This window comes from Lynx rufus, unplaced genomic scaffold (assembly GCF_022079265.1).
Source record: "Lynx rufus isolate CCGP_SWC_20201006 ecotype Redwood Valley unplaced genomic scaffold, mLynRuf1.p SCAF_4, whole genome shotgun sequence".
In the NCBI taxonomy this organism is placed as follows: domain Eukaryota; kingdom Metazoa; phylum Chordata; class Mammalia; order Carnivora; family Felidae; genus Lynx; species Lynx rufus.
In genome coordinates this window covers 41,341,213-41,365,314 of record NW_025814856.1, presented here as the reverse complement: position 1 = coordinate 41,365,314, position 24,102 = coordinate 41,341,213, and the positions used below count along the sequence as shown (strand labels likewise).

The window sequence follows — 24,102 nt, the reverse complement described above, 5'->3', positions numbered from 1 at the left end:
ATTCTCAGAAAGTACTCAAATTGCCTTAACTAAAGTAGAAACCTTTTAAAAGATACTTGCTTAGGGTTGTAACCTTCTTTTAAATTGGCTGGTAATAAAATGGAAATACCACCAAATGTTGAGTATTGGAGGTCAAAACAGAAAAATAATATCGTCAACATTCTGATTTGTATGTATGGCAGATTTTATGAGAAAGATCATACTCAAGTATTCAACTTATTTTGAACACAGCTTTCATTTTGTAAAGACCCTTATGACAAAAAGAGCCCCTGTAATAGGATATGCATCAGTGAAAAGTTAGGTAGAGTTTATAATATTAAAAGTAATTACTAGAGGGGTGTCTAGGTGGCTCAGTGGATTGAGCATCCAACTCTTGATTTCAGCTCAGGTCACGATCTCACAGTTTGTGGGATCAAGCCCCATGTCAGGCTCTGCACTGACAGCTTAGGGCTTGCCTGCCATTCTCTGTCTCCCTTGCTCTCTGCCCGACCCTCGCCCCCCACCCCTGCTTGTGCATGTGTGCGTGTACACTCTCTCTCTCAAAAGTAAATAAACTTTAAAAAATATATTTAAAAAGATTAAGTAATTGGTACAGGCTTATTTATGCTTTTAAGGTTTTATTAATATAGCAGTGGTTTTCATACTAATGTTCATTCTGTCATACATGTTATTAGGCTGTTAATGGTGTAACTGAGCCTCATTGACAAAGCAATACCTGCAGAGCATGTATTGTAGACCAGGGAAGTAATCCCTGCTTTTTCTTCGTTTGCTTTAAAGAGCAGATACTGGTTGCTTATTTTTCTTCTTCAGTTCTAGAATACCTTTTCCTTACTATGATTGCTTTTTGGATGTCTCCCACCCCTACAGGTGAGCTTCTCTTACAAGGTCCAGTGTTCATCAGAGAGCCCAGCAACAGCATTTTCCCTGTTGGTTCAGAGGATAAAAAAATAACTTTAAATTGTGAAGCAAGAGGCAACCCTTCACCTCATTACAGGTACAGTGGAAAGTTTGCAAATCCAAATTAAGAAATAACAGTGTGGCCATTGTGATTTTGGGGTTTTTTTTGCTTCAATATATGTATGGCTTCCGTAAGAAATAATACACGAAACTGCAGTTGTATGCTATGTTCAGCAGTTCTGATACATAAACATTGGATCCATACTGTATATATTTGATTCATTATTCACTTTACAATGAGATTCCTTGTTTTAAAAAAGACGTAGCAGAATATCTTAAATAAACAATGCATTTTCACTGATTTATAGTGCAATTTAATTTATAAACTCATTAGTTTACGTGCACTCGTTGGGAACATATCCAAGGTGGGGATAAAATCAAATGTTTCAAAGGTAGTTAGAAGTCATAGTTTTTAAAAAAGTTACTTTTTGGCTATTTGTACTTCTTTCTTTACCATTTTACCGACCATATGTGTGAAGGTTTACTAAGTATAGGGAAATAAAGTACATTCTTACTAAAGTTATTTTCATTATTCTAAAAGAGAAATTATATTAGTTTAGTAGATTTTTTTTCATGTCAGAGTATGTATTTTTCAGATTACATGAATAATACTTGTTCACTGAAAACCGTCAAACATCACAGAAAGGTATAAGGGAAAAAAGTCTGAATTCCCATCCGCTTAAGATAAAAATATTAATATTTGGAGGTTGATGGTGGATGATTTGGATGGGATGGGTATTTACTTTTTTTAAAAAATCACAAGATTAACTATTTTTACTGTTATGTGTGCTTAGGTGACCCAATTTAATGAAGAAATGAATTATTTATAAACAGCATATGCTGCTTTCATATAAGTGGCAATGAGAAAGTGCTCGAGGCACCTTGAGAACAACATGCTCTTTTGAATACTGTGAGCATTTGTCTCGAAAACTCTGTTTATAATATTAGTTTCTTGGCAAAACCTCCTCTGTAATCTGCAGAACAAGCATACTTCAGCCTGTGTTAATAAAATCCTAAGTGGTAAGAGTACTAATGCAGACCTTATAGAACTTCTGTTGTTTTCTTAATCCATGTAAATAATAGAAGCCAACATTCATTGTTCAATTGGGTCAGCATCGGGTTAGAAGGTAGACCTTTGTATTTTTACATCTGGAAGTAATCTAAGTCAGTCTCTTTCAATAATATTCAAAGATATATTTATTGAGCACCTGCTGTGTACTTTCAACAGAATACACAATGATTCCAGGTTACTGGTCAGAATTGACAGAGGTGCTAAAAAGTTTTCTCTCTGCCTCTTCCTCGCGCTGTAGAAATAAGAAAAGTATAACATAAAGTTAAAAAAATACAAGAATCTGTATTTTATGAGTTAGTTCAATTAATCAAACTTGAGCACATGTAACATCTGAAAATATTTTCTTCTTTGGGGAAAGATGAATACATCAACTTTAATAAAAGACGTTATCCTAGAAACATTTTTTTGCCGGCATTTTCATTCATCTATTCATTTCTCCCTGAAACAGAAGATTATCCTTTTAGATATGACTGTAATATGATAAAGAATCCATATGAATGACTCATCTGTGGGCTGTTTCTCTGTTGTCAGTGAAGTTGTATTCCTAGCATTTATCTTATGAATAATTTGATGATAAATGTGTTCAGGGGAAAAAGATTTAGTCAGACAAGAGTGTTTTTCTAAATTAACAGTTTAATTGTATTTGTAAACTTTTATCAAATAGCAAGAAGTCTTGAGGTCAGAAATCCAGAAATAGCCTGTTGTTGCGTTAATTTCTTTATATATCAGGTATTTATTGTAATGCCAGAGAGTGTCTTTAAACATACTGATGCCATGTGTAAAATGTTGATGAAGAGGTTCTGCCATTTACACAGTGCCTCTTAGGTTTTATGCTGTGGCCTGGGATGTGGTGTGTTCCAATTTAAGCAGAATCTGTACCTGAGACCAAGAGATATGTGACTTAAATTGATCCATCAGTTTTGTGTCTGACAAATGAAGAAATTTAACATGGTAGATATGGTTCTAAAATACTTGGTTTGTAGCCAGATTGAGCACTTTCATTATAGCTCTAAAGATTCTCTAAAGTTAAGACTTGTAACCAGTATAAAATTCCACTTAAACTGAAGGTTTATAGTCACTAGAAGTCGAGACCTTGAAAAAAAGCATAAGGGAACCTCTTTACATTGTGAAAATACAAGGCTTTCCTGTAACAACAACTCCCCCTTATTCATGTTATCTGTGTAAGACGTTATGCCGAAGGAATAAATGGGAGTATACAACCCTGTAGGCTGTAATTATGACCTTATCTACTTAGGAAACACCTTCAGTTGTGGCCTGATTTTTTTCTCCTATCTTTTGACTTTAATAGTCAATCATGGAATAGTTTGTAGAATTCTTTAAATATTTCAGGAGAAAATATGCTTGCTTGTTCTTATTTTTTAACTATCCTTTAGAAACTACAGATAAATGGTATAAATATGGAAAAGCACTGAATTTGGGGATTTGCTTTTTGACATGACATCAGAGAAAGGATATATTTTTATAAGGGTTTATAAGGATAAGCAGTTAGATAGATAGATGGATATCAAGGGGAAAATCAGTGGTTCATGTGAAACTTACAAGTTGAAGACAAATCCAACCCTGTTTCCCAAGATTTGAAATAAAGTTTAAGAGTCTGATAAAAGAATACCCTTTGAAAGCCCACAGCCTATCTTGTAGACTGGGGCAAATTTGTCTGATGAGAGATATTTTCTTGGTTCTCCCATTGGGTAAAAAGAACTCTTAATTGGCCATATTAGATATCCAAAAGTTCAGAAATTCTCAAGAGAAATTACTTGTGTTAGGGTTTAATTGAGAATTTTATTCTTCTCCCCACCCCATCTCCCCACCTAAGCCCCAAAGCCTATATTTAAAGGTTAATTAGTATTTATTCTCATTGTAATTGCTGATGATGACAGAAGAGATTACCCTGAGGGAGTATTAGTAACTTTTTTAAGTGGGAGGGATTTTCCCTGACTTTTCGTAGGGTTATAAATGCCCATTATTTCACAATTTGCTCACATGGAAGAACCCAGCTAAGTCACTTCTACTGATGCCATTCAGCCTTTAAAGGAACCACATGTTTGAGACAGACTGGGGCAAAATATGTAGATACCTAATGGCGACCAGGCAGGTAAAAAGCTCAAAGAGGTGGATGTGCCTTGAGAACATATAGAGACATTGAGTAATGACTGGAAACTATCCAACATTCAGCCACAAGCCTATTGAATGGTGACAACTGCTTCTCAGCACTAGCCAGTGATTACCATCCAGGAATCCTGGTCCAGTACAACAAAAGCTTTTCAAGAGATGTTTTAAAATTCAGGTGTTTTCTCTTTGGAATCTCTTGTAATGTAGGCCAAAGAAAATAAGTCCTAAAGTGAAATGTGGCCCACATGGGTTTTATGTTTTCAACATTTATTCTAGCTTGAGACTTACGAGTTGTGTTGTCCAATGTGGTAGCCAGCAGCCCAAAGTTGACCCGGGAGATTTAAATCAGTTACGTTAAAAATGTATTTCCTCAGTCAGAGCAGCTTTATTTCAAGTGCTGAGTAGACATGTGGGGCTAATAGTTACTGTATTGGAAGGAACCAAAGACCATTTTTATGCTTCCATAAAGTTCTGTTGGATGGCTCTGCTCTAGACTGATCCTTGAATCCACAGCTTGTCTGTTTTTTTGTTCTCCCAAAAAGGAAATAACCACAACCTTATTGTCTTCCAGCTCTATATAATAAGTAAACTATGTTAATAAAGTACACTGTGAACAATATTGGATATACAAGTTACATGGACTAAGTATCTTTGCAAAATATCATCTCCCCTGGCCACGGTTTCTCCCTTTTAGGTATGGTTCCCTGTATTGGAATTTACTGAAAATCAACTAAATGCATTCAGTTTAAGGTAGAAGAGGAAAATAAGAGCGACTAATTGCTGCTCATCATTTATTGAAAGAATAAACTGTAAGGAAGAAAAATCTGAGTTTTCTTGTTGCCCATATATACATAGTCACACACACACACACACATATGTACACACACACCACGTATTACTGTACATGGTACCACATGTAGTAATACATATGGCTCCATATATGTACTACATTTGTATGCACTATATATGCTATATATATTCTACATGTAGAGCATGTATAATATTTTGATTGTATGCACTTTTTCCCTTACATTATCTTGTTGCCATGTAAGATCTGATGTCACTGTTATTTCACTTTTATGCTGCAAGACAAATAAATGTTTTTGTTCCTCTAAGTTCTTTTGGCCTGGGGCGCCTGGGTGGCAGCATAGCCACCGGTTGAGCATCCAACTTTGGCTCGGGTCATGATCTTGTGGTTCATGAGTTCGAGCCCCGCATCGGGCTCTGTGCCAACAGCTCAGAACCTGGAGCCTGCTTCAGATTCCGAGTTCCTCCTCTCCGCCCCACCCCTGCTTGTGCTGTGTCTGTCTCTGTCTTTCAAAAATGAATAAACATAAAAAAATTTTTTTTAATAAAAAATTAATTCTCTGGCACAAAAACAGACACACAGACCAATGGAATAGAATAGAAACCCCAGAACTAGACCCACAAACGTATGGCCAACTCATCTTTGACAAAGCAGGAAAGAACATCCAATGGAAAAAAGACAGCCTCTTTAACAAATGGTGCTGGGAGAACTGGACAGCAACATGCAGAAGGTTGAAACTAGACCACTTTCTCACACCATTTACAAAAATAAACTCAAAATGGATAAAGGACCTAAATGTGAGACAGGAAACCATCAAAACCTTAGAGGAGAAAGCAGGAAAAGACCTCTCTGACCTCAGCCGTAGCAATCTCTTACTCGACACATCCCCAAAGGCAAGGGAATTAAAAGCAAAAGTGAATTACTGAGACCTTATGAAGATAAAAAGCTTCTGCACAGCAAAGGAAACAACCAACAAAACTAAAAGGCAACCAACGGAATGGGAAAAGATATTTGCAAATGACATATCGGACAAAGGGCTAGTATCTAAAATCTATAAAGAGCTCACCAAACTCCACACCCGAAAAACAAATAACCCAGTGAAGAAATGGGCAGAAAACATGAATAGACACTTCTCTAAAGAAGACATCCAGATGGCCAACAGGCACATGAAAAGATGTTCAGCGTCGCTCCTTATCAGGGAAATACAAATCAAAACCACACTCAGGTATCACCTCACGCCAGTCAGAGTGGCCAAAATGAACAAATCAGGAGACTATAGATGCTGGAGAGGATGTGGAGAAACAGGAACCCTCTTGCACTGTTGGTGGGAATGCAAATTGGTGCAGCCGCTCTGGAAAGCAGTGTGGAGGTTCCTCAGAAAATTAAAAATAGACCTACCCTATGACCCAGCAATAGCACTGCTAGGAATCTACCCAAGGGATACAGGAGTACTGATGCATAGGGGCACTTGTACCCCAATGTTCATAGCAGCACTCTCAACAATAGCCAAATTATGGAAAGAGCCTAAATGTCCATCAACTGATGAATGGATAAAGAAATTGTGGTTTATATACACAATGGAATACTACGTGGCAATGAGAAAAAATGAAATATGGCCTTTTGTAGCAACGTGGATGGAACTGGAGAGTGTGATGCTAAGTGAAATAAGCCATACAGAGAAAGACAGATACCATATGGTTTCACTCTTATGTGGATCCTGAGAAACTTAACAGGAACCCATGGGGGAGGGGAAGGAAAAAAAAAAAAAAAAAGAGAGGTTAGAGTGGGAGAGAGCCAAAGCATAAGAGACTGTTAAAAACTGAGAACAAACTGAGGGTTGATGGGGGGTGGGAGGGAGGAGAGGGTGGGTGATGGGTATTGAGGAGGGCACCTTTTGGGATGAGCACTGGGTGTTGTATGGAAACCAATTTGTCAATAAATTTCATATATTAAAAAAAAAAATTAATTCTCTTGGCCCTTCAGGAGACAAAATCCTTTCTGCTGGATTAGTAGGCCTGATTCTCTGTGTTTATCTTCATGCTCAACAACTTTTAGCATCCCGACTTCTGCAGCTGATCAGTTCTGGTCCCCACACCTACAGTCAGCTGTATGAGCAATGACATGTTCACATGGTTGGCATGATTGCTAACCATTAAAGAGTAAAGAATATCTATAGTGCCGGAGGGAGGTGGAGGTAGACAGCATCTCTTACAGAGCATTTTAAACTTGGCTATGTTACTGCCTCCCTCATGAAGCCTTCTTAATATCCGCTATACTGGGGTCCATGCTCCAATGATATAGTGCCCATTTTACTCCATACCTACTTGCATGATAAAACTTACCAAAATGAAATGTGTGATTGTCTTGGTAGGATGTAACCCCCTTAAAGGTGAAGACGGTTTGTTCTTCACCCTCACCTTCCAAATGCCTAGCAAATAGTGCATGCTGAATTGGAGCATGAAAAAAAAAAAATAGAATGAAGTTAATGGGGGAAAACAAAGCAAATTTGGGATTAGGTCATGTTTAGGAGTCAAGAATGTCATGAAGGATCAGACAGTTAGAAGTGGTCAATAGTACATTTTAGAGCGTATTCGTAAGTGTGGATCGATTCCTTTTTTGGGCTCCATTTTAAGACACATCGCCCATGAGGTGACAAAGCTGATTGCATGGAACACAAAGCTTACTTATATCCTCCCCTTAGCAGCTGGAAAAAGAAGGCATCCTTCCTACTAGTGTCATCAAGAGTTCTGAATAGTGTCAGAAAAAAACATGACATTTAAAAACTGCTAATAGTGTGAGCAATCAATATCCAAGAAAAATGTAGAAGTTAGATTTTAGATGTTACAGACAGAATTATAAAAAATAATTCACATCACAATTGGTGCTGTTCTTTCTTGTGTGTTTGCAGTGGAGTGAAAAGGCAGGATAACACATAAGGACTAAAGCCAGGTTAAGTCAGTTGGGTCACATTCATATTCTTAACTAAGCACTGAGGCCAAGACAAGGATTGTTCTGAGTGGTCAGGTCAAGTCATGTGAGGAGTGGCCTCTTCAAAGGGAGTGAGGGAGCACTGCTACCAGAAAAAAGCAAAAACAGGTACAGAGAAAGCAGGAATGGCAAACCTCTTTTATTATTCTTGTACCAGTAATTTTAAGGCAATCAGTGATCAATTTGAATGAGGCTATAGCTATGTAAACTAAACAGTTGCTTTTAATCCCAGTGTTTTTTTGTTAAATATGTATGTTTAAAATTTATCTATGAGTGAGAAGAAATGGAAATCTATGTCATAAGACACATCTTAAAAACTTAATTTTTAAAAAACACAGCATTGCAATTTAACTCGTTTATATCTTTGGCAATTATTGCTGAAGCCTAACTAGTTATTTTTGGATAAAGTATTGAATATGCAAATTTAGACATTCATTCTTTCAAGGGCTGCAATTATTCTCATCACTTCAGTAAACATATTAACAAACATTGCATTTGAACACAAATGCATTTGCTTATTAACTTGAAAGCCACATCTAAAACCACAAATTGCTTCTGTGATTAAATTCCTAATTTTCCTGTCAACCCCCAAATAAAGTATTGCCCGTTGATTTAACAAGTGTTTAGTGTGGGCTTATTTCCAAAACTTAGCCCCACTCCCTAAAGATTTCAGCAAATTATTTTGTTCTCTTCACTTTATGTTGAAGTCTAACGTGTGATGTTTTCTTTTTTTTACCAGCTTATTGTTTATATTTCTGTTTTCCTGACCAGATTTTGTGTGATAGCATAGCTATCCTGAAGGACATTAGCTTTGTATAAACAACTGTGAGGTGAATTATATCCAGGGATTATTTTGAAACTACCTGATGTCTGTCAGTTTAGTTAGTTTCACTTTTAAAGGGTGACAGTCTCCAACCTTGTTATCAGGTTCTAGTGAAAGACCCGTTTTAGGGCTTGGTGCCTGAAATTATAGTGGCAAGATATGTCTACGATTATGTTCATGATTGTTGTTCGTGCCATTGAGGTTTTGTGTAAGGGTTGCCATATCATCTAATAACTAGAATGGTAAGTAAAGAAGAACTAATTATTAAGTAAATGAAAATAAATATGCATTCCTTCCTCATCTTTGAGATGTTTGTTTCTAATGTGGCTGACCACAGGGAGGGACGACTATATGGAGGTTAGTTATGGCTAAGTTACTCCACTCAGGAAACTTCTATGAGACCCTACCATGCACCAGCTATTATGGTTGATGGTGGGAATTCAGCAGTGATTGAAACACTCATCATGCATTGGAGGTCATGTTTCAGAAGCACCTTTCAACTCTGAAAGTGTAGGCTTTTTGTACTGACTTAACTTCTTACATAAATTCATGTCTGCATGCACACACACACACACTCTTACACAGTTTGTTCTTTGTATTGGAAGGCAGTGATTCTTGTACCCTTAGTCACTGATGTTTTAGCATGTTTTCCAGAAGTAACAATTATAGTTTTCCTCATGAAAAAGCAGTAACTGCCAGTTGTAATAGCCCCTGTGTCAGGTACCTTTTGCTGTTATAGTCAAAATTCAAAACCTGTCGGCTCAACGGCACACATGATGTTTTAAAGAAATTGCATTCAAAAAATGTTTACAGGGAAATTGCCATAGACTCCCACCATTCTATTGTACAGGCTTGGCCCAACCTCCTTATCCCCACCTGCCCAGTGTTTCTCCAGTGAGGACATAACCAGCACCCTGTTGTGTAGACAATGCAGACATGATTTTAGAAGTTGATAGATCAAATTCATGTTGTCTCAGGCTAGCAGAGTGCACAGCCCAGAACTTCTCATTCCAGCCCTCAGCTTCTACTCATTGGCCCAGAAAAAAATTCACAGATAACCTCCACACAAAGAAATGCGAGGGGATGAGAGCTCATTGCGTGAGAATGAATAGATTGTGAAATATGAATATTAGACCATTTCTCACTTATGGATTCTAAAAGCAAATCCTAATTTGTGTAGAATGAACATTTGAACACTGGAGGCTGGCAATGAACTTATAAGATCATTCAAGAGTGTTACAACATGATGATTATACAAAGGTGCTTAATCTTGTGACATTTACCACTGAGCTAAATCTACAAGGTTAGTCTGTTTCTAGAGCACAATGTAAATGTTATATGATTGAAATACTGGTGTATGCAACCCCAAGAGCCACTGGGCTGTCTTTTCTTGCTCCAGATCACTGCATTAAGCCTTTTGGAATGAAATTTGGGTGCGCAAATGTTACTTTTATGAATTTTAAAGCAATTTTGATATTTCAGAAAGATTTTATTCTGAAACTTTAGAGTTTCTCATGAACTTCACACTTTATTCTTAAAAGTGGACATCTGCACCTTTTACAAATAATTATGTATGTGCAAAACTAAAAGACACTATCTGCCTCTAAAAACTTCCCAAATTCATGGCCTCAATGTGCCACTCATCTGTCACACTTTATTACTATGTGTTGTTCTTGAACTCTGAGCAGTTGATTACAATTTACTGCAAAGAAAATTAGTCTAATTTGTAGATTTATTGGACACATACTTTGTAAAAGGAGTAAGTGTGTGTATGCCTTCAGTTTTCTTGAAGGTTTCTTATGCAGAAGAAAGTATCAGAAATATTTAGAAATCAGGCTTAAATATGAATATTTTGCATTGGAAAGTTAAGTACACTATATTCTCAAGATGTGATAATTTTTGGAATTTCTGGCCCAGAGATTCCTTACACATTTCAGAGTTTAAATAAATACAGACCTTTTTAATTCACATACTTTCAGTAAGAGGAAAAATAATCAGTGTTTAACAAGATAACTGAGAACTTTTATATCATCTGGGGATGAAGTCCATTTAATAATAAATAGTGTTAAGAAGGAGGGAAATAATTGTATCACTTCGTTAAAAGAAAATTAATATTCTTTTGGGTATGTCTTAGCTCTGAAGAGTTTGGTGAAGCAAAGCACTTACTTTTGGCATAGCGGAAACATATTTAAAAGGGAGTAGATTTTGCCTTTTCACATAATGCAATAATCTAGGCATTCAGCCTATGTGATGAAGATCGAGCTAAAGAAAGTACGAAATATTTATGCATGAAAAAATCTTTTCCATTTTAGTTGTTTAGTCAAAGCTTTGGGAAGATAGCTTTCAGATCTTAGACACTTACTGATATAAAGTATTTTCCTACATACTTTATGATATCTTAAATCTTTCCAGCTACTAAGTAGGCAAGAAGAATTGCTTCTCCATATTTTTATTTATCTTTTCAATTTTCCACATAGCCACTGTACCTTTATTATTCATCAGCTAAACACAAAAACACAATTTTCAAATTAAGCCTTCAGACATGTTTAGTCAGGCCATAAAGATTCTAACTCTAGAGCTAAAATCCTCTTTTCCCCCAACAAACTGTATTTTCTGGGTAACAAAAATACAAGTACCCTTCGTCATGAGAGTCTGTCGTTCAAAAGTGTATGAAATTAACTACATCTTTTCTGATTTGAGTTTTGAGTTTTTCCCAATGCAAGCATTAAGATGCTCAGAAGCTTACAAACCATTCATTGCTTAAAAATTCAACCCACCACATGGGGCATCTGGGTGGCTCAGGTGGTTAAGCATCCAACTTCAGCTCAGGTCATGATGTCACGGCTCATGAGTTCAAACCCCACGTTGGGCTCTGTGCTGACAGCTCAGAGCCTGGAGCCTGCTTCCAAGATTCTGTGTCATCTTCTCTCTGCCCCTCCCCCACTCACACTTTGTCTCTCTCTCCTTCAAAAATAAGTAAAAATTAAAAAGAATTTCAACCCACCCACTTGTGATTTACTGTCACATTTATTCTCTGAAAGTCAAACCCAGCATGTGTAGGACTGTGTCTTCCATGTGGTTTGTCTGCATTTGTACCTGCCTGGAAACCATTGAAATGTGGGACTAAACTTATACATTTGTTCATTTCCTATGGCTTCCATCATTAAAACTTTATTATGTATTATTCAGATATAGAAAATGATATAAACACATAATCTAGTGTAATGATGAACATCCATAAAACCACTACTCAACTTAAGAAATAAAGGCAGGGGCATGTAGGTGGCTCAGTTGGCTAAACATTAGCTTCCATTCAGGTCATGATCTCACGGTTTGTGAGTTCAAGACCCACGTTGGGCTTTGCTGTCATCATGGAGCCTGCTTCAGATCTTCTGTCCCCCTCTCTTTCTACCTCTTTCCTGATCTCTCTCTCTCAAAAATAAATAAACATTTAAAAAAAGAGAAAGAAAACCAAAAACCTAAATTTCCTCGTATTGCTCCCAAACATACCCCACTTTCTTTCCATGAGAGCTTTAAAATACCTTAAAGTGGAGGTTTTTCATTTTCACGTTTTAAAATATGTTTAGTGCATTGATACTACTTTATATGTTTTAAAACTTTACATAAATGGTATCAAACTGTATTTTGTGTACTTTCATTTGTGATAATATTCACATTTCATGTCTTTATTTGCTTTCAGAGCACGTAATATGTCCAAGTTAAATATTTTATGTACTAATATAACAATTTTTAGATGACACATGACATGAGTAAAGAACTCTGAGCTGGAATTCAAAAATGAGTACTACTTCTTGTCCACTAATGAGTTATTTGGGAACAGCTGACATCTCAACTTTTTTATTGAAATCTTCATCTATAAAATGAGTATTAGATTACCCACATTCTCAGTTACAATGAGCAACTGAGATGATTGTTGTTATAATACACAAAAATTGATAGAATTGATAGTATAATTTTACTGTAACAATTAAGTCTTCCAGGAGGAAGACGGCTTAATTTATACAACAGATGTGTTCTTGAGACTGTGGGTTATTTCTGAGTTTTTCAAGGTGAAATCGACTTTGATGCGTCAAGTATTCTCCTCTTTTAAAAACTGTTTTTTCTGTTTAAAAACTCGTGTTTAAAAACCAGCATCTTTTCTCCTTTCTTATTTTGGCTTCCTATTGATAAATATGGCTCTGGGGTTAATGCCTTTACTGTTGCGGACCCCCTTGGTGGCATTTAGGGTCTTTTACTGCAGTGTGCCATTTAGGAAATAGCATTGTGATGGCTGAGAGGAGTGGAGAGTGCCTCAGGGATAGGTATTTACCCAGACAAATTGAAATGGATAGTTGAGCACTTATCCAATTAATTTATTAAATGTGCTCAGTCGGTCTGAATAAATCAAAAGAAGTGTGCTCTTTCCCCCCTTCATTGGCAGCATGAGATTGGCCTGAAGTACATGAGATAATTACCTCAACTTTCTACTTCCTCTTTGCCTATGCAGACCCAGCCTAAATTTTCTCCCCAGTGAACAGATCATTCTTACCTCTTCAGAAAATCTTGAAAAATCCTTAACTTCTAGGGGCTATTCTGTTGTGCTTTCTACTATACTTTAACCATTTGTTTCCGCTAAATAGCTGGGCCATGTTTCAATTCAGGTATGCCACCATGGAATAATATATGCATCGTCCTCATTTATGAAAGGTGATGTTTAAAGTAGATTTTATAATGTGGATTTTTTAAAATTTAAATACAGTAAGAGGGGAAAAATCTTGATATTTGTTTTACAGATGGCAGCTGAATGGAAGTGATATTAATCCGAGTATGGAATATCGCTATAAGTTGAACGGAGGAAATCTTGTCGTTATTAACCCAAACAGAAACTGGGATACGGGAAGTTACCAGTGTTTTGCGACAAATTCACTTGGGACAATTGTCAGCAGAGAAGCTAAACTCCAATTTGCATGTAAGTTTACATTTGCAACATCTAGCAAACCCAATATTTTAAAATATTTAACTGAGTTTGTGTGGTCATTTTGGATTTCAGAAACAATACGTGGATTTTATTAATTGGATAAATAGGTTGAGGAGACAATTCAGTATGATCTTTTGGATCTCTATGTACTGTACAAATCAGAGCTTAAAATGCGTGGGGGTGTGTTTTCCATTTTGCTATTTTTGTAAGGATTCTGTTTAGGAATGGAAAAAAGAATCCAGTTAAGAATATGTTCATCGAGTAGCTACTCTGTCTGCTACTGCATTTGAACTGAAAAGAAAATGAAGGAATTGTCAGGCATGATCCTCGCTCTGGGAGAACATTGAAATTAGAGAAATTAGAGAATTATGTCTGAGAGATTTGAAAAGATTTAAGGAACCAAGACAATGAGAAGGAAAAGAATCTTATTGACCTCCCTTGTGGTTTTGCCCAGCTCACAGTGACCTTCAGGGCAACCCTCACTGAGGCAGGGCTCTGGAGGCCAGCTTTGTACCGTATTAATTGGACCTGGGTGAACTTGTGGCCCAACCTGAGAAAAATCACAGCCTTTCTCCAGGGAATTCTGAATTGGGACCAGAGATCTCATTTAGTTTTTATCTTCCTGATAATATCTTGTGACTACTTTCTACTTTTTGCTTCTTTTAGTTTCTGTTCCTTTGCTTTAGCTGTATATTTTGTATGTAATGCATCTTAGGGTTACCTTGGTTGTAAGGTTTCTCTTAGTTCTTTACATATACCTCAGTAATTCTGAAATTGGAATGCATGTGTTCTTATAATGTGGTAGTATTGTCTCCCCACAGCCACAAGCCATTAAGAAATTGATGATGTGTCATTTAATGCATGGCTTATTCTGCAGCTTTCTGTTCTTTATAATGACAATGGTTGCTTTTGCTCCTGATACTATATTCTGCATGCTCTGTTTGCATACTTACTTGCTCTTTCCATTGTTTTCACTTTGTTATCTTCGATGAACAGTGTTTCTGGCTCTCTGATTTAAAGCTGTACCTTCCTGAGTACTTTGAAAGCTAGATTTTATATCATACAAATTTAAGTTTGCCTTGAAGTTTACCAGTTAGTATTGTATATGTTCTTTTAATAGCCAGAATTTTAAATCTAAATTGTTTTTTCAGAGTTACTCCATTTTAAACAATAAGTTTCATTCCTTTTTTCCCTTACTGTATATTTTGCTGTCCTGGTGATTTCTGTGGTTATTGATTTAAATTGTTGTTCTGCCGTTTTCATAGAGGGGTGTGTGTGTGTGTGTGTGTACACATACAGGGTAAGCATATATATTAGGCACTATGTATATATGCATGTATGTGTGTATATACTAAGTATACATATAATATTTTTCTCATGAATGATTTAATATGTGCATATTGTCTTTAACCAGAATTTTGCCAGAATCTATGAGGTATCAGTGTTTTTACCTAGTTTCAATGCCCGCCATGAGACCTCTTCCCATTCTTGCATTTTTATTTTTTTAGTATCTCCATTTTTAAATATTTACTATTTAATAACTCACATTTAAAAACGGAACTATATATCATCCTATTTTAAAATTTATTTTGAGAGTACACGCATGTGTGAGGGGCAGGAAGAGAGGGAAGAAAGTATCCCAAGCAGGCTCCGTGCTATCAGCATAGAGCCTGATGCAGGGTGAACTGTGAGATCGTGACCTGATTTGCAATCAAGAGTCTGATGCATCACAAAGTGAGCCTCCCAGCTGCCCCTGTTGCATCGTATTACATTTTAAAGAATGTCATTATATTGACTTGAGTATGAAGATACCTTCTGGTTAGTACAAAGGTTGAATCCCCAAACTGCCAAAGAATTCCCATATGGTGTCCTATTGTCTTATGGAGTTAGTGTTGCTGAACACAAGTCTGAGATCAAACTCACTTCCGTTTCTTGGGAGCTCACCACCACTTCCTTTTTTGTTGCTTTTTTGTCTCACTTGGTTGCATATGTGATAATTTTTCTTCATCCCTTTAGTTAAAAACATGCATATTTCTAGCATACAGCAACGTTTAGCTCTTTTTAAAATTACTTTGCTTAGAATTTGAGTTATTATAATTGCATGTTTTTGTACACAGTTTAGGAAATTTTCCTTCTTTTATATCTTTTAGTTTTATGTTTGATTTACTCATATTTAAAAGGCACTGATACTCTGTATACTGGATTTTTTTGTCCTATTTTTTGAAATACGTTTTACCTCAGGCTGTTCTTTCCTTTGAATTTCTGTTCTTCTTTCGATGAGGCCACATCTATTTGTTTGTATTCTTTTGAGGATATAGTCAGTTTTCTGAAATGCTCTTTTGGATCTACAGGCAGTGTTTGTTCCCACTTCCATTTGGTGTTTTCATTTTTATGCTTAATATTTTAAATATGCTCTAAAGCAAATTTCATCCAAACTCTGTTTTTATCAACAGATGCTATCAGTGGATTACCCTGACTCTGTTTGCTTTGCTACATGCAGAGGTCAGATTCTTTGCTTTGATCTATAGCAGAATGTACAATTCCCAGTCTAATTCCCTATTTCTAGGAGTCTTTCACCAAATATATTGTTCCTTTTATGCAGTGATATTTTTCTATTACAGATTTTTTAAAGATTTTTTTTCAGTCTATCCTTCATAGAGAGTATGGCTTGTTTGGAAATACCTCTGAAATTATATCATGCCTCTTCTAGTCTCCCTGTCCAGTACTTAACAGACCAAGTGGGATAAAGTTGTTAAGTCTAGGATTTTATTTACCCTACTTACAAGCTAATAAGTTAGCCTGCTGCTGTTTCACTGATGGTAGCAGAAGACACGATATTCCTGGATCAGTGACAGAGGGCTTTATTACTCACAGCTCAGCAAGCAACATGCTTCCTTACCCTCAAGTCCCACAGAGGTGTTAAGCTGTGGCTGGAAAGATGCTGCACACACAGCTGAGGAACACTGGGCTTAGAGACCCCGCCTCTCTTATAGCAAGCAGTAAGCAACCTGCTTTTAATCCTAGAGAAAGCCATTACCTTATCCTTCCAGGCTGCTGTCTGCAGGCACATCCTGAGAAAGACCTTTCAGCCTTGGCACACCCGGCAAAAACTTGCAGAGACGCTAACAGCACATGGTTGATTGCCTCTCCCAAAAAGGGTTGTCAGATTTTTGTTTGTTTGCTACGATCCTTGAGTTTTTCACTTGGGTGCACCCTATCAGGATACATGTGGTAACAGCCTCACATACATTCTTGTTTTGGTGCTTGTCATGAGTTGCTTGGCAGTGTTGGTGTACAGGGAGTCTTTGGTTTGCTTTGGTTTTGCAGTTTGAGGAAGGGACAGTTCATAACTGTTTTTTGGAAATAGACAAGACGGAATTTTGGGTATTCTTCGCCTAATGCCATGTTAGATTGGAAATGTAAAAGATGCATTTTTAAAATGATATAGTTGAGATATAACTGGTATCTTCTGGTAAAGAGACCAAAGACAGTGGAAAAAAACAGTGGAAAATATTTGCTAGATCAGAGATTTCAAACCACCAGTTTTAAAGAAGCCTCGCTTTGACTTGGTAGCCTTGAAAGGATGTGGTGCATTAACCGAAGATGGAATTAGGATCAAGACCCTTGTATTAGTAAGATGCTCATGACTTCAGGGGATTTTGACTGTCTTTGCTGTAGACAAATGGATGGTAACTGGGTTGTCACTGAGAAACATTCAAATTGTTCACTATATGTCTCCTCTCTTGATTATGTTTGCATGGTTAGTGATACTTTTTGTTTCTATTAGTTATGGAGAAAGTATTTAAAATGTGCTTCATGGATAAATGAATATATGAAAGGATAGTCAATGCACCACTTATAACACTGGAGAAAATGCAAGGAAATGTTATCTTAATTTTCAAGTTGCTTGGAAATCGTGTTTGTAATAAAATGAAAATGAAAAAGGTCATTCTTAATTTAAGAGGTCTCCTTTTTGTAGCCGTTCTTAACCCTTTCCAGTAGATTATTTGTGGAATAGTTAAAAAAATTCTGTGGAAGGGAAAAATTTGTAAATGATGCAGTGTTTGAGTTATAGATTTCTCAGTTATTTGCTATTATGTGACATGTATATAATCTTTGATACGTGTTTAATATATTTGAAAATTTTTTCCAGATTCTTAATTCCAACCACAGCAGTTTAGGATAGCAACCCCAAACCCCCAAATATCTTTGCTTCATTAATACTCAGTTTTATTTGTCTTATTCCTGAATTTCTTATATTTCTTTATTACAATGTTTTTATTTTGGTCATTTTGTGATGCATTATATTTTAATCATGAATTATGTTAGACATGCAAATAGTAGGGAGAAATTGGAAAGAATTTCAGTGTAGCCACCAGTTAAGATTTAAAGCATTTGAAGTTCAATTAAACCTACCTGCTAACTCACCCTGCTGACATTTCCTTCACTGGCTGCTCCTCTCAGTAGTGATTCACTGCTGTAAATTAAGTGTGGTTTTTATCCTTAGAATACACATTTGTTTTTCTAAGCAGCAGGCTAAATTGTTGTACCTTTTTAATCTTTTAAACTTTTGTATAGTGGCATCATACGGTATGCATACATCTGCAACATTTTTGTCCCCTCAGCATTAGGTTTTGAGTGTCTGCTGCTGTACATCCTTGCCAATGCTTGTTATTGTTCTGTTTTTTAATTTGTGCAAATCGGATGAATATAAAATTGCGTTTCACTATGGTTTAATTTGCATTTCTGTGATTACAATGACGGTAAACTCCTTTTCTATATTTGGTTGATCTAGATTTTTTTCTTTTTACTGTATGATAGCCTTTTTTTTTTTTTACAGTTCTTTGTATACTTTGGATTGATCATCTTTTTAGTGACTAGTTGTTTTTTTCCTTGAGTCTGTCAAATGATGAACAGATGTTCTTACTTTTGAATTAAGGTATCCATCTCTTTATAACCTGTGTTCTTTTACGAGTTGTTTAAAATTTTTTGTCCCTCATCCTTAAATGGTAAAGACATTCTCCTAAAGGTACTTATAAATGTTTAATGTTATGCTCTTTACATTAAGTATTTAATTATCTGGAATTGATTTTGTATATCATAGGAGGTATAAGTACCCATTTATATTATTCCAATATGGGAAATCAACTTTAGCAGCCCAGTTGATTGAAGAGTCCATTCTTAACCAACCCAAGTGCAACGTGTGGTCATTGTTTCTGGCTTCTTTGGGCTTTTGTGTTTGGAGAATCGTATTATCGGCAAATAATGAGAATTTTTGTTGCCTTATCAACACTGCTCTTTCTCTAAGAGCCTAATAGAGTGTTAAATTAATAGTTTGATGGTAGATATTCCTATCTTGATCCTGATTTTATTTATTTACTTTTTTAATGTTTATTTTTGAGAGACACACAGAGAGATAGAGACAGAGAATGAGACGGGGAAGGGCAGAAAGGGAGACACAGAATCCAAAGCAGGCTCCAGGCTCTGAGCTGTCTGCACAGAGCCTGATACAGAGCTCAAACTCACGAACCATGAGATCATGACCTGAACCGAATTCGGATACTAACGGACTGAACCACCCAGGTGCCCCTTGATACTGATTTTAAAGAGAATAAATTAAGAGTAACATTGCATCATTTGATAGGACATTTTCTATGGATTTTGTAAATACTAATGCAGATCCTTTTCAGGTTAGTTTTTATTATGAATGTTTTATTCTTTTAAGAGCTTTTCCTACTTTTACTGAGGTATTCCTTTTGTTTTTCTCCTTTAAACTATTAATGTAGTGAATGTTTTTTAATATTAATCAAACTACTATTCCTGGGTTAGTTTCCTCTTGGCTTTTATGTAAGTTTTTTAAATACATGGATGCTAGTAGGTATTTGCCAACATTTTATTTTGCATTTTTACATATATATTCATATAGGAGATTTTCTTTTTATTTTCTCTTATACTGTCCTTTCTTTGGCTTTAGTATCTCAAAAAATGAGCTGGAGAATATTTCTTATTTTTATATTCCCTAGAAGAATGTAAGAAAAATTGGAATTATATATTCCTTGAATAAGAAGTAGAACTTACAGGGGTGCCTGGGTGGCTCAGTCGGTTAAGCTTCCTACTTCGGCTAAGGTCATGATTCACACTTGGTGAGTTCAAGCCCTGTGTTGGGCTCTGTGCTGACAGCTTGGAGCCTGAAGCCTGCTTTGGATTCTGTGCTTCCTTCTCTCTCTGCTCCTCCCCTACTTGCACTCTGTCTTTCTCTCAAAAATAAATGAACATTTAAGACAAATTTAAGAAAAAAAGAAGTAGAACCTACAAATAACAACTGGTTTTGGAGTTTCATTGAGGAAAAAAATTTTTGAATGCTTATTTTTTTTAATTTTTTTGAGAGAGAGAGAGCAGGAGAGGGGTAGAGGGAGAGAGAGAGAGAGTGAGAGAGAGAGAGAGAGGGAGAGAGAGAGAGAGAGAGAGAGAGAGAGAGAGAGAGAGAACCCTAAGCAGCTTCTGCTCTGTGGATGTGGAACCTGAGGCGGAGCTCAGTCCCACCAACAATGAGAGTATGACCTAAACCGAAATCAACAGCCAGAAGCTTAACTAACTGAGCCACCTAGATACCCCGAGGAAATATTTTAACTATTAATTGAATCTCTTGAATAGTTACAGGAGTAATCATATTATCTTTTTCTTTATGGAAAGTTGTGGCTTCACTAGGAATTTCATCCATATTTTTATATTTTCTAGTGCATTGGCAAAAAGTTATTTCAAAACCTTTCCTTTTATTATTATCATTCTTTGCTTTGTATGTACACTCCCTGTTTCATTGTAAGTATTATTTTACTCCTCTTTTTAATAAAACTTGTCAGAACTTGGCATTATGTTCGCTTTTGAATCTTTATATGTCATTCATTTTATTTTTATTGTTCTTTCCAACTTCTTAGATTATTTTATTGTTCTTTTTTACATCACTTAATTTATATGGTTAACTTATTACTTTCTTACCATTCTTCTGTTCTCATATAAATATGTATGGCTTTAAATTTTCCTGAAATCAGTTTTAACTGCAAACCAGAGTTTGACATAATAGCATATTTATTATGTTCACTTCTATAACTGTTATAATTTCATGATGAATGATATTTCTCTTGGATCTGTGAGTTTATCAGATTTGTGTTTTTGAACTTCCAAACATACAGAGTTTTTCTAGTCGCCTTTTCTTACTTGTTTCTAACCTAGTGTCCCATAGATCAGAGCAGTGTTCTCCATATGTTCAGTGGGTTAAAGTTGTTAATTTTGTTGCTGAAATTATATTATCTCACTACTGATGCTTTAGCTAAACAATCAGTTTCTCTCATATGATAGTGGATTTCACAGTTTATCCTAGTATTTCTGTACTTTTGCTTTGTATATTTAGTGATTTCTTGATGCATAAAAATTTATAATCGGAATATTTTTGGTCCACATGAGGTAACCAACTATCTTTTATTAATTACTTGCCTTAGAATTTAGGTGTTCATATGCTAATATTGCTTTCTAATTCATTCTGCGTTTTTTGTGTGTACTTCTCGTATGGATTGATTGAGAATCTCTTCCCCACTCAATAACATTGGAAGTTATACACCTTATCTATTTTCTTCTAGTAATTGCCCTAGAAAATCAGTATGCATGTTTAACAAAGTCTAAAGTTAATTCAATATTTCTAACAATAGAGTATTTTGCAGTACTTTAAACTATATTGTCCTCCTCCAAAATACTGAAATATTGTTGACAAATATTTTTTGTTGAAATTTTTAATGTCATCAATTAGACATTACTGATACAGTTCCTTGATTTTCCAGGGTTTTTTTTTAATGTCAGAAACAACATAAGCATGTATAAACCTGTATGTACTTTTTTATTTGTGTCTGGTTTTAAGGAAAACTTCTGGGGGACCTGTGGCTTGCTGCCCCTCCCCCACTTGTTCTCTCTCTCTCTCTCTCTCTCTCTCTCTCTCTCTCTCTCTCTCTCTCTCTCAAAAATAAATAACCATTAAAAAAATTAAGGAAAACTTCAGGCATCTGCACATTTCCTCTTTATGTCTCCTTTCCTAGAGGAAACTACTTCCAGTTTACTTTTAAGCATTGTTTGACCATCAGCTCTGAACTGATGCCCTAAATACTCTCAGAGCACCACCTTGCCAGCCACAGCAATGTGAGATTGCCTTTGCATAAGGTTTGTGAAATCCAGCATTTTAAAGTCATAACTCTTATAAAAGCACAAAATTAAAAATGGGGAGATCGACATTACATCCCACCTACTGTACTTTGACTAGAGAGAGTTTCAAAAGAGCATAAGCCTGTCAGTTTTCTGGCCCAGCCATCATCCAAACCTCCAAGTTAAGTAAACACTTCACCTGCCTTTGTTTGAAGCTGGGGCAGGAATGGGGGGGGGGGGCGCTGAGAAAAAGCCAGTTGCGAATTGATTAATATTTTCATATGCATTGTCTTAGGGCATATTATCAAAGGATTTTATTAGATCAAAATTTGAAACAGGTCACTCTTCAGTGTTTACATGATGATGACTTTGTAAATAATGTTTAGAGCTGAGATTCGTAGCAAAGTATAATTACTAATTATTTTTCTTTCATGCTTAATTTTTCTTTTCCCACAAATAAGTAATCTTGTTTGTTTGTTTTACTTTCTTAATTTTCTATGGTTTTATGCTTACGTCATCCAAAACTTTGGCTAGTTTTCTGAATGTCCTCTCAGATATTGAGATGCATCAGATACCCTGTTGGTTTTATCTTCTCAGAGAAATCTGTTCTGGAGGTCTTTGGAGTGCTCCCATGTAAACTAGCTTTTTCCTGCACATCAGAGGCCGGAGTGGCTTCCTGACATCTCACTTCCTCTGTGTTGATATTTGTTGTTTTAGAATGCCATATTCTCAAGTGTCCTAAGAAAGGATGAATAATATCTATGATTTTTTCCAGATCATGTGTTCTAGAAATTCTTTAACGGCATACTTAATTGAGAGACTCAGCCTTCTAGGGATTTGATATTAAAAATGATTTTCCTTCAGTACTCTGAAGATATTCTCCTGTTATTCAGCACCCAATGTTGCTGTTGAGAAATCTGATGCCACTTTGATTCTTTACATAGAGGGACCTGTTTTTCTCTGGAGGAGGTTTGTAGGATTTTCACAATGATTTGATTTTTATGAGTCAAATTTTATCTAACATAAACATTTTTATGTTAGATAAAACCTATGTTAGATAAAACATAAACATATCTAACATTTTATCTAACTCTATGGATCCTTTTAGGACATCAGTCCTTTACTTCTGAGAGATTTTATGATTTCCTCTTTTTAGTTTTTTCTGTTTTCCTTTTCACATACATTGTTATTTGCATTTTGGATAGCCTAGAATGGATTGCTCCTCTCCTCTCTTCACTCCCTGACCCTCACTACCACTAACACCCACACACAGTTCTATCCGAATTTATTTCTTTGGGCTTTTATCTCTATCTCTTGGTAAATATTTTCAACCTTTTCTTTGAACACTTCTACTGAATTTTTAATATGTGCTGTCTAATGTTTGCAATTGAAGAGAATTTTTGTACTCTTAATATCCTCTATATCTTTTTTTGGTTCAGTAGTTGTAATATCTTTTCATATACATATGAAGATATGAATGATAGATGGTTTTCTTCCTTTGTTTTCTTCCCCTATACAAAATGTTTTTCCCAAGTAGCTTTGTTTCTATTTTATGCTGGTTGGTTTCTGTCTTTCAAATGAGAAATTGTCTTGCAGATATCTGGTTATTTTGGGTTATTTGCACAGGCCTAAGAGTGGGGAACCAACACCCTAACAGAAATCTCCAGTTTCATGGTGGATCTTGTCATTTTGAGGTAACCATATTGTTGCTCATTTCATTGGGAGCCCCTTAAATATCAGTGCTTTTAGTTCTTCCCTTTTGAGCCAGTTAGATTCTTCAGAGGGGAAAAGAATCCAGTCTTCCCCCTGGTTGGCAATAACACTACCACTAGTGTTCTAGGAGCGTGATGGGAGAAGAGGCCTTAGAGATTGCAGTATCCAAGGTGCATCTATTTATTTCATCCACCTGTTTTCTCACAAGATGCTTCCCAAGATCAACCGAGTAATGTCTACTTAAGGCATCCAGTGTTTCATCCTCTAGAGAATAAGCCCCTTCTCTGTTGTGGAATGGGACTTCCTTGGTTGTAGGTGGGCAGACCAGAAATCTGGGTATCTGCTGCTTAAAATTTTTTATTTTACCACCCCCTCCACTTCCTTTCCTTTTCCAGATGTGCCTGCTACCTCCATTCCTAAGGGTTTTGAGGATTCTGCCTGTCAAT

At 36.1% G+C, this 24,102-nt stretch overlaps 1 protein-coding gene across 1 annotated transcript in view; it reads left to right on the top strand.

The window, feature by feature from the left end:
- The window catches only part of CNTN3 (contactin 3), a 252,773-nt gene that overhangs the window by 28,633 nt on the left and 200,038 nt on the right, over positions 1-24,102 (top strand). The window contains exons 2-3 of the mRNA XM_047096595.1: positions 868-994; positions 13,572-13,747. Coding sequence (XP_046952551.1) covers positions 868-994; positions 13,572-13,747 — 303 coding nt within the window. The remainder of the gene's footprint in view (positions 1-867; positions 995-13,571; positions 13,748-24,102) is intronic.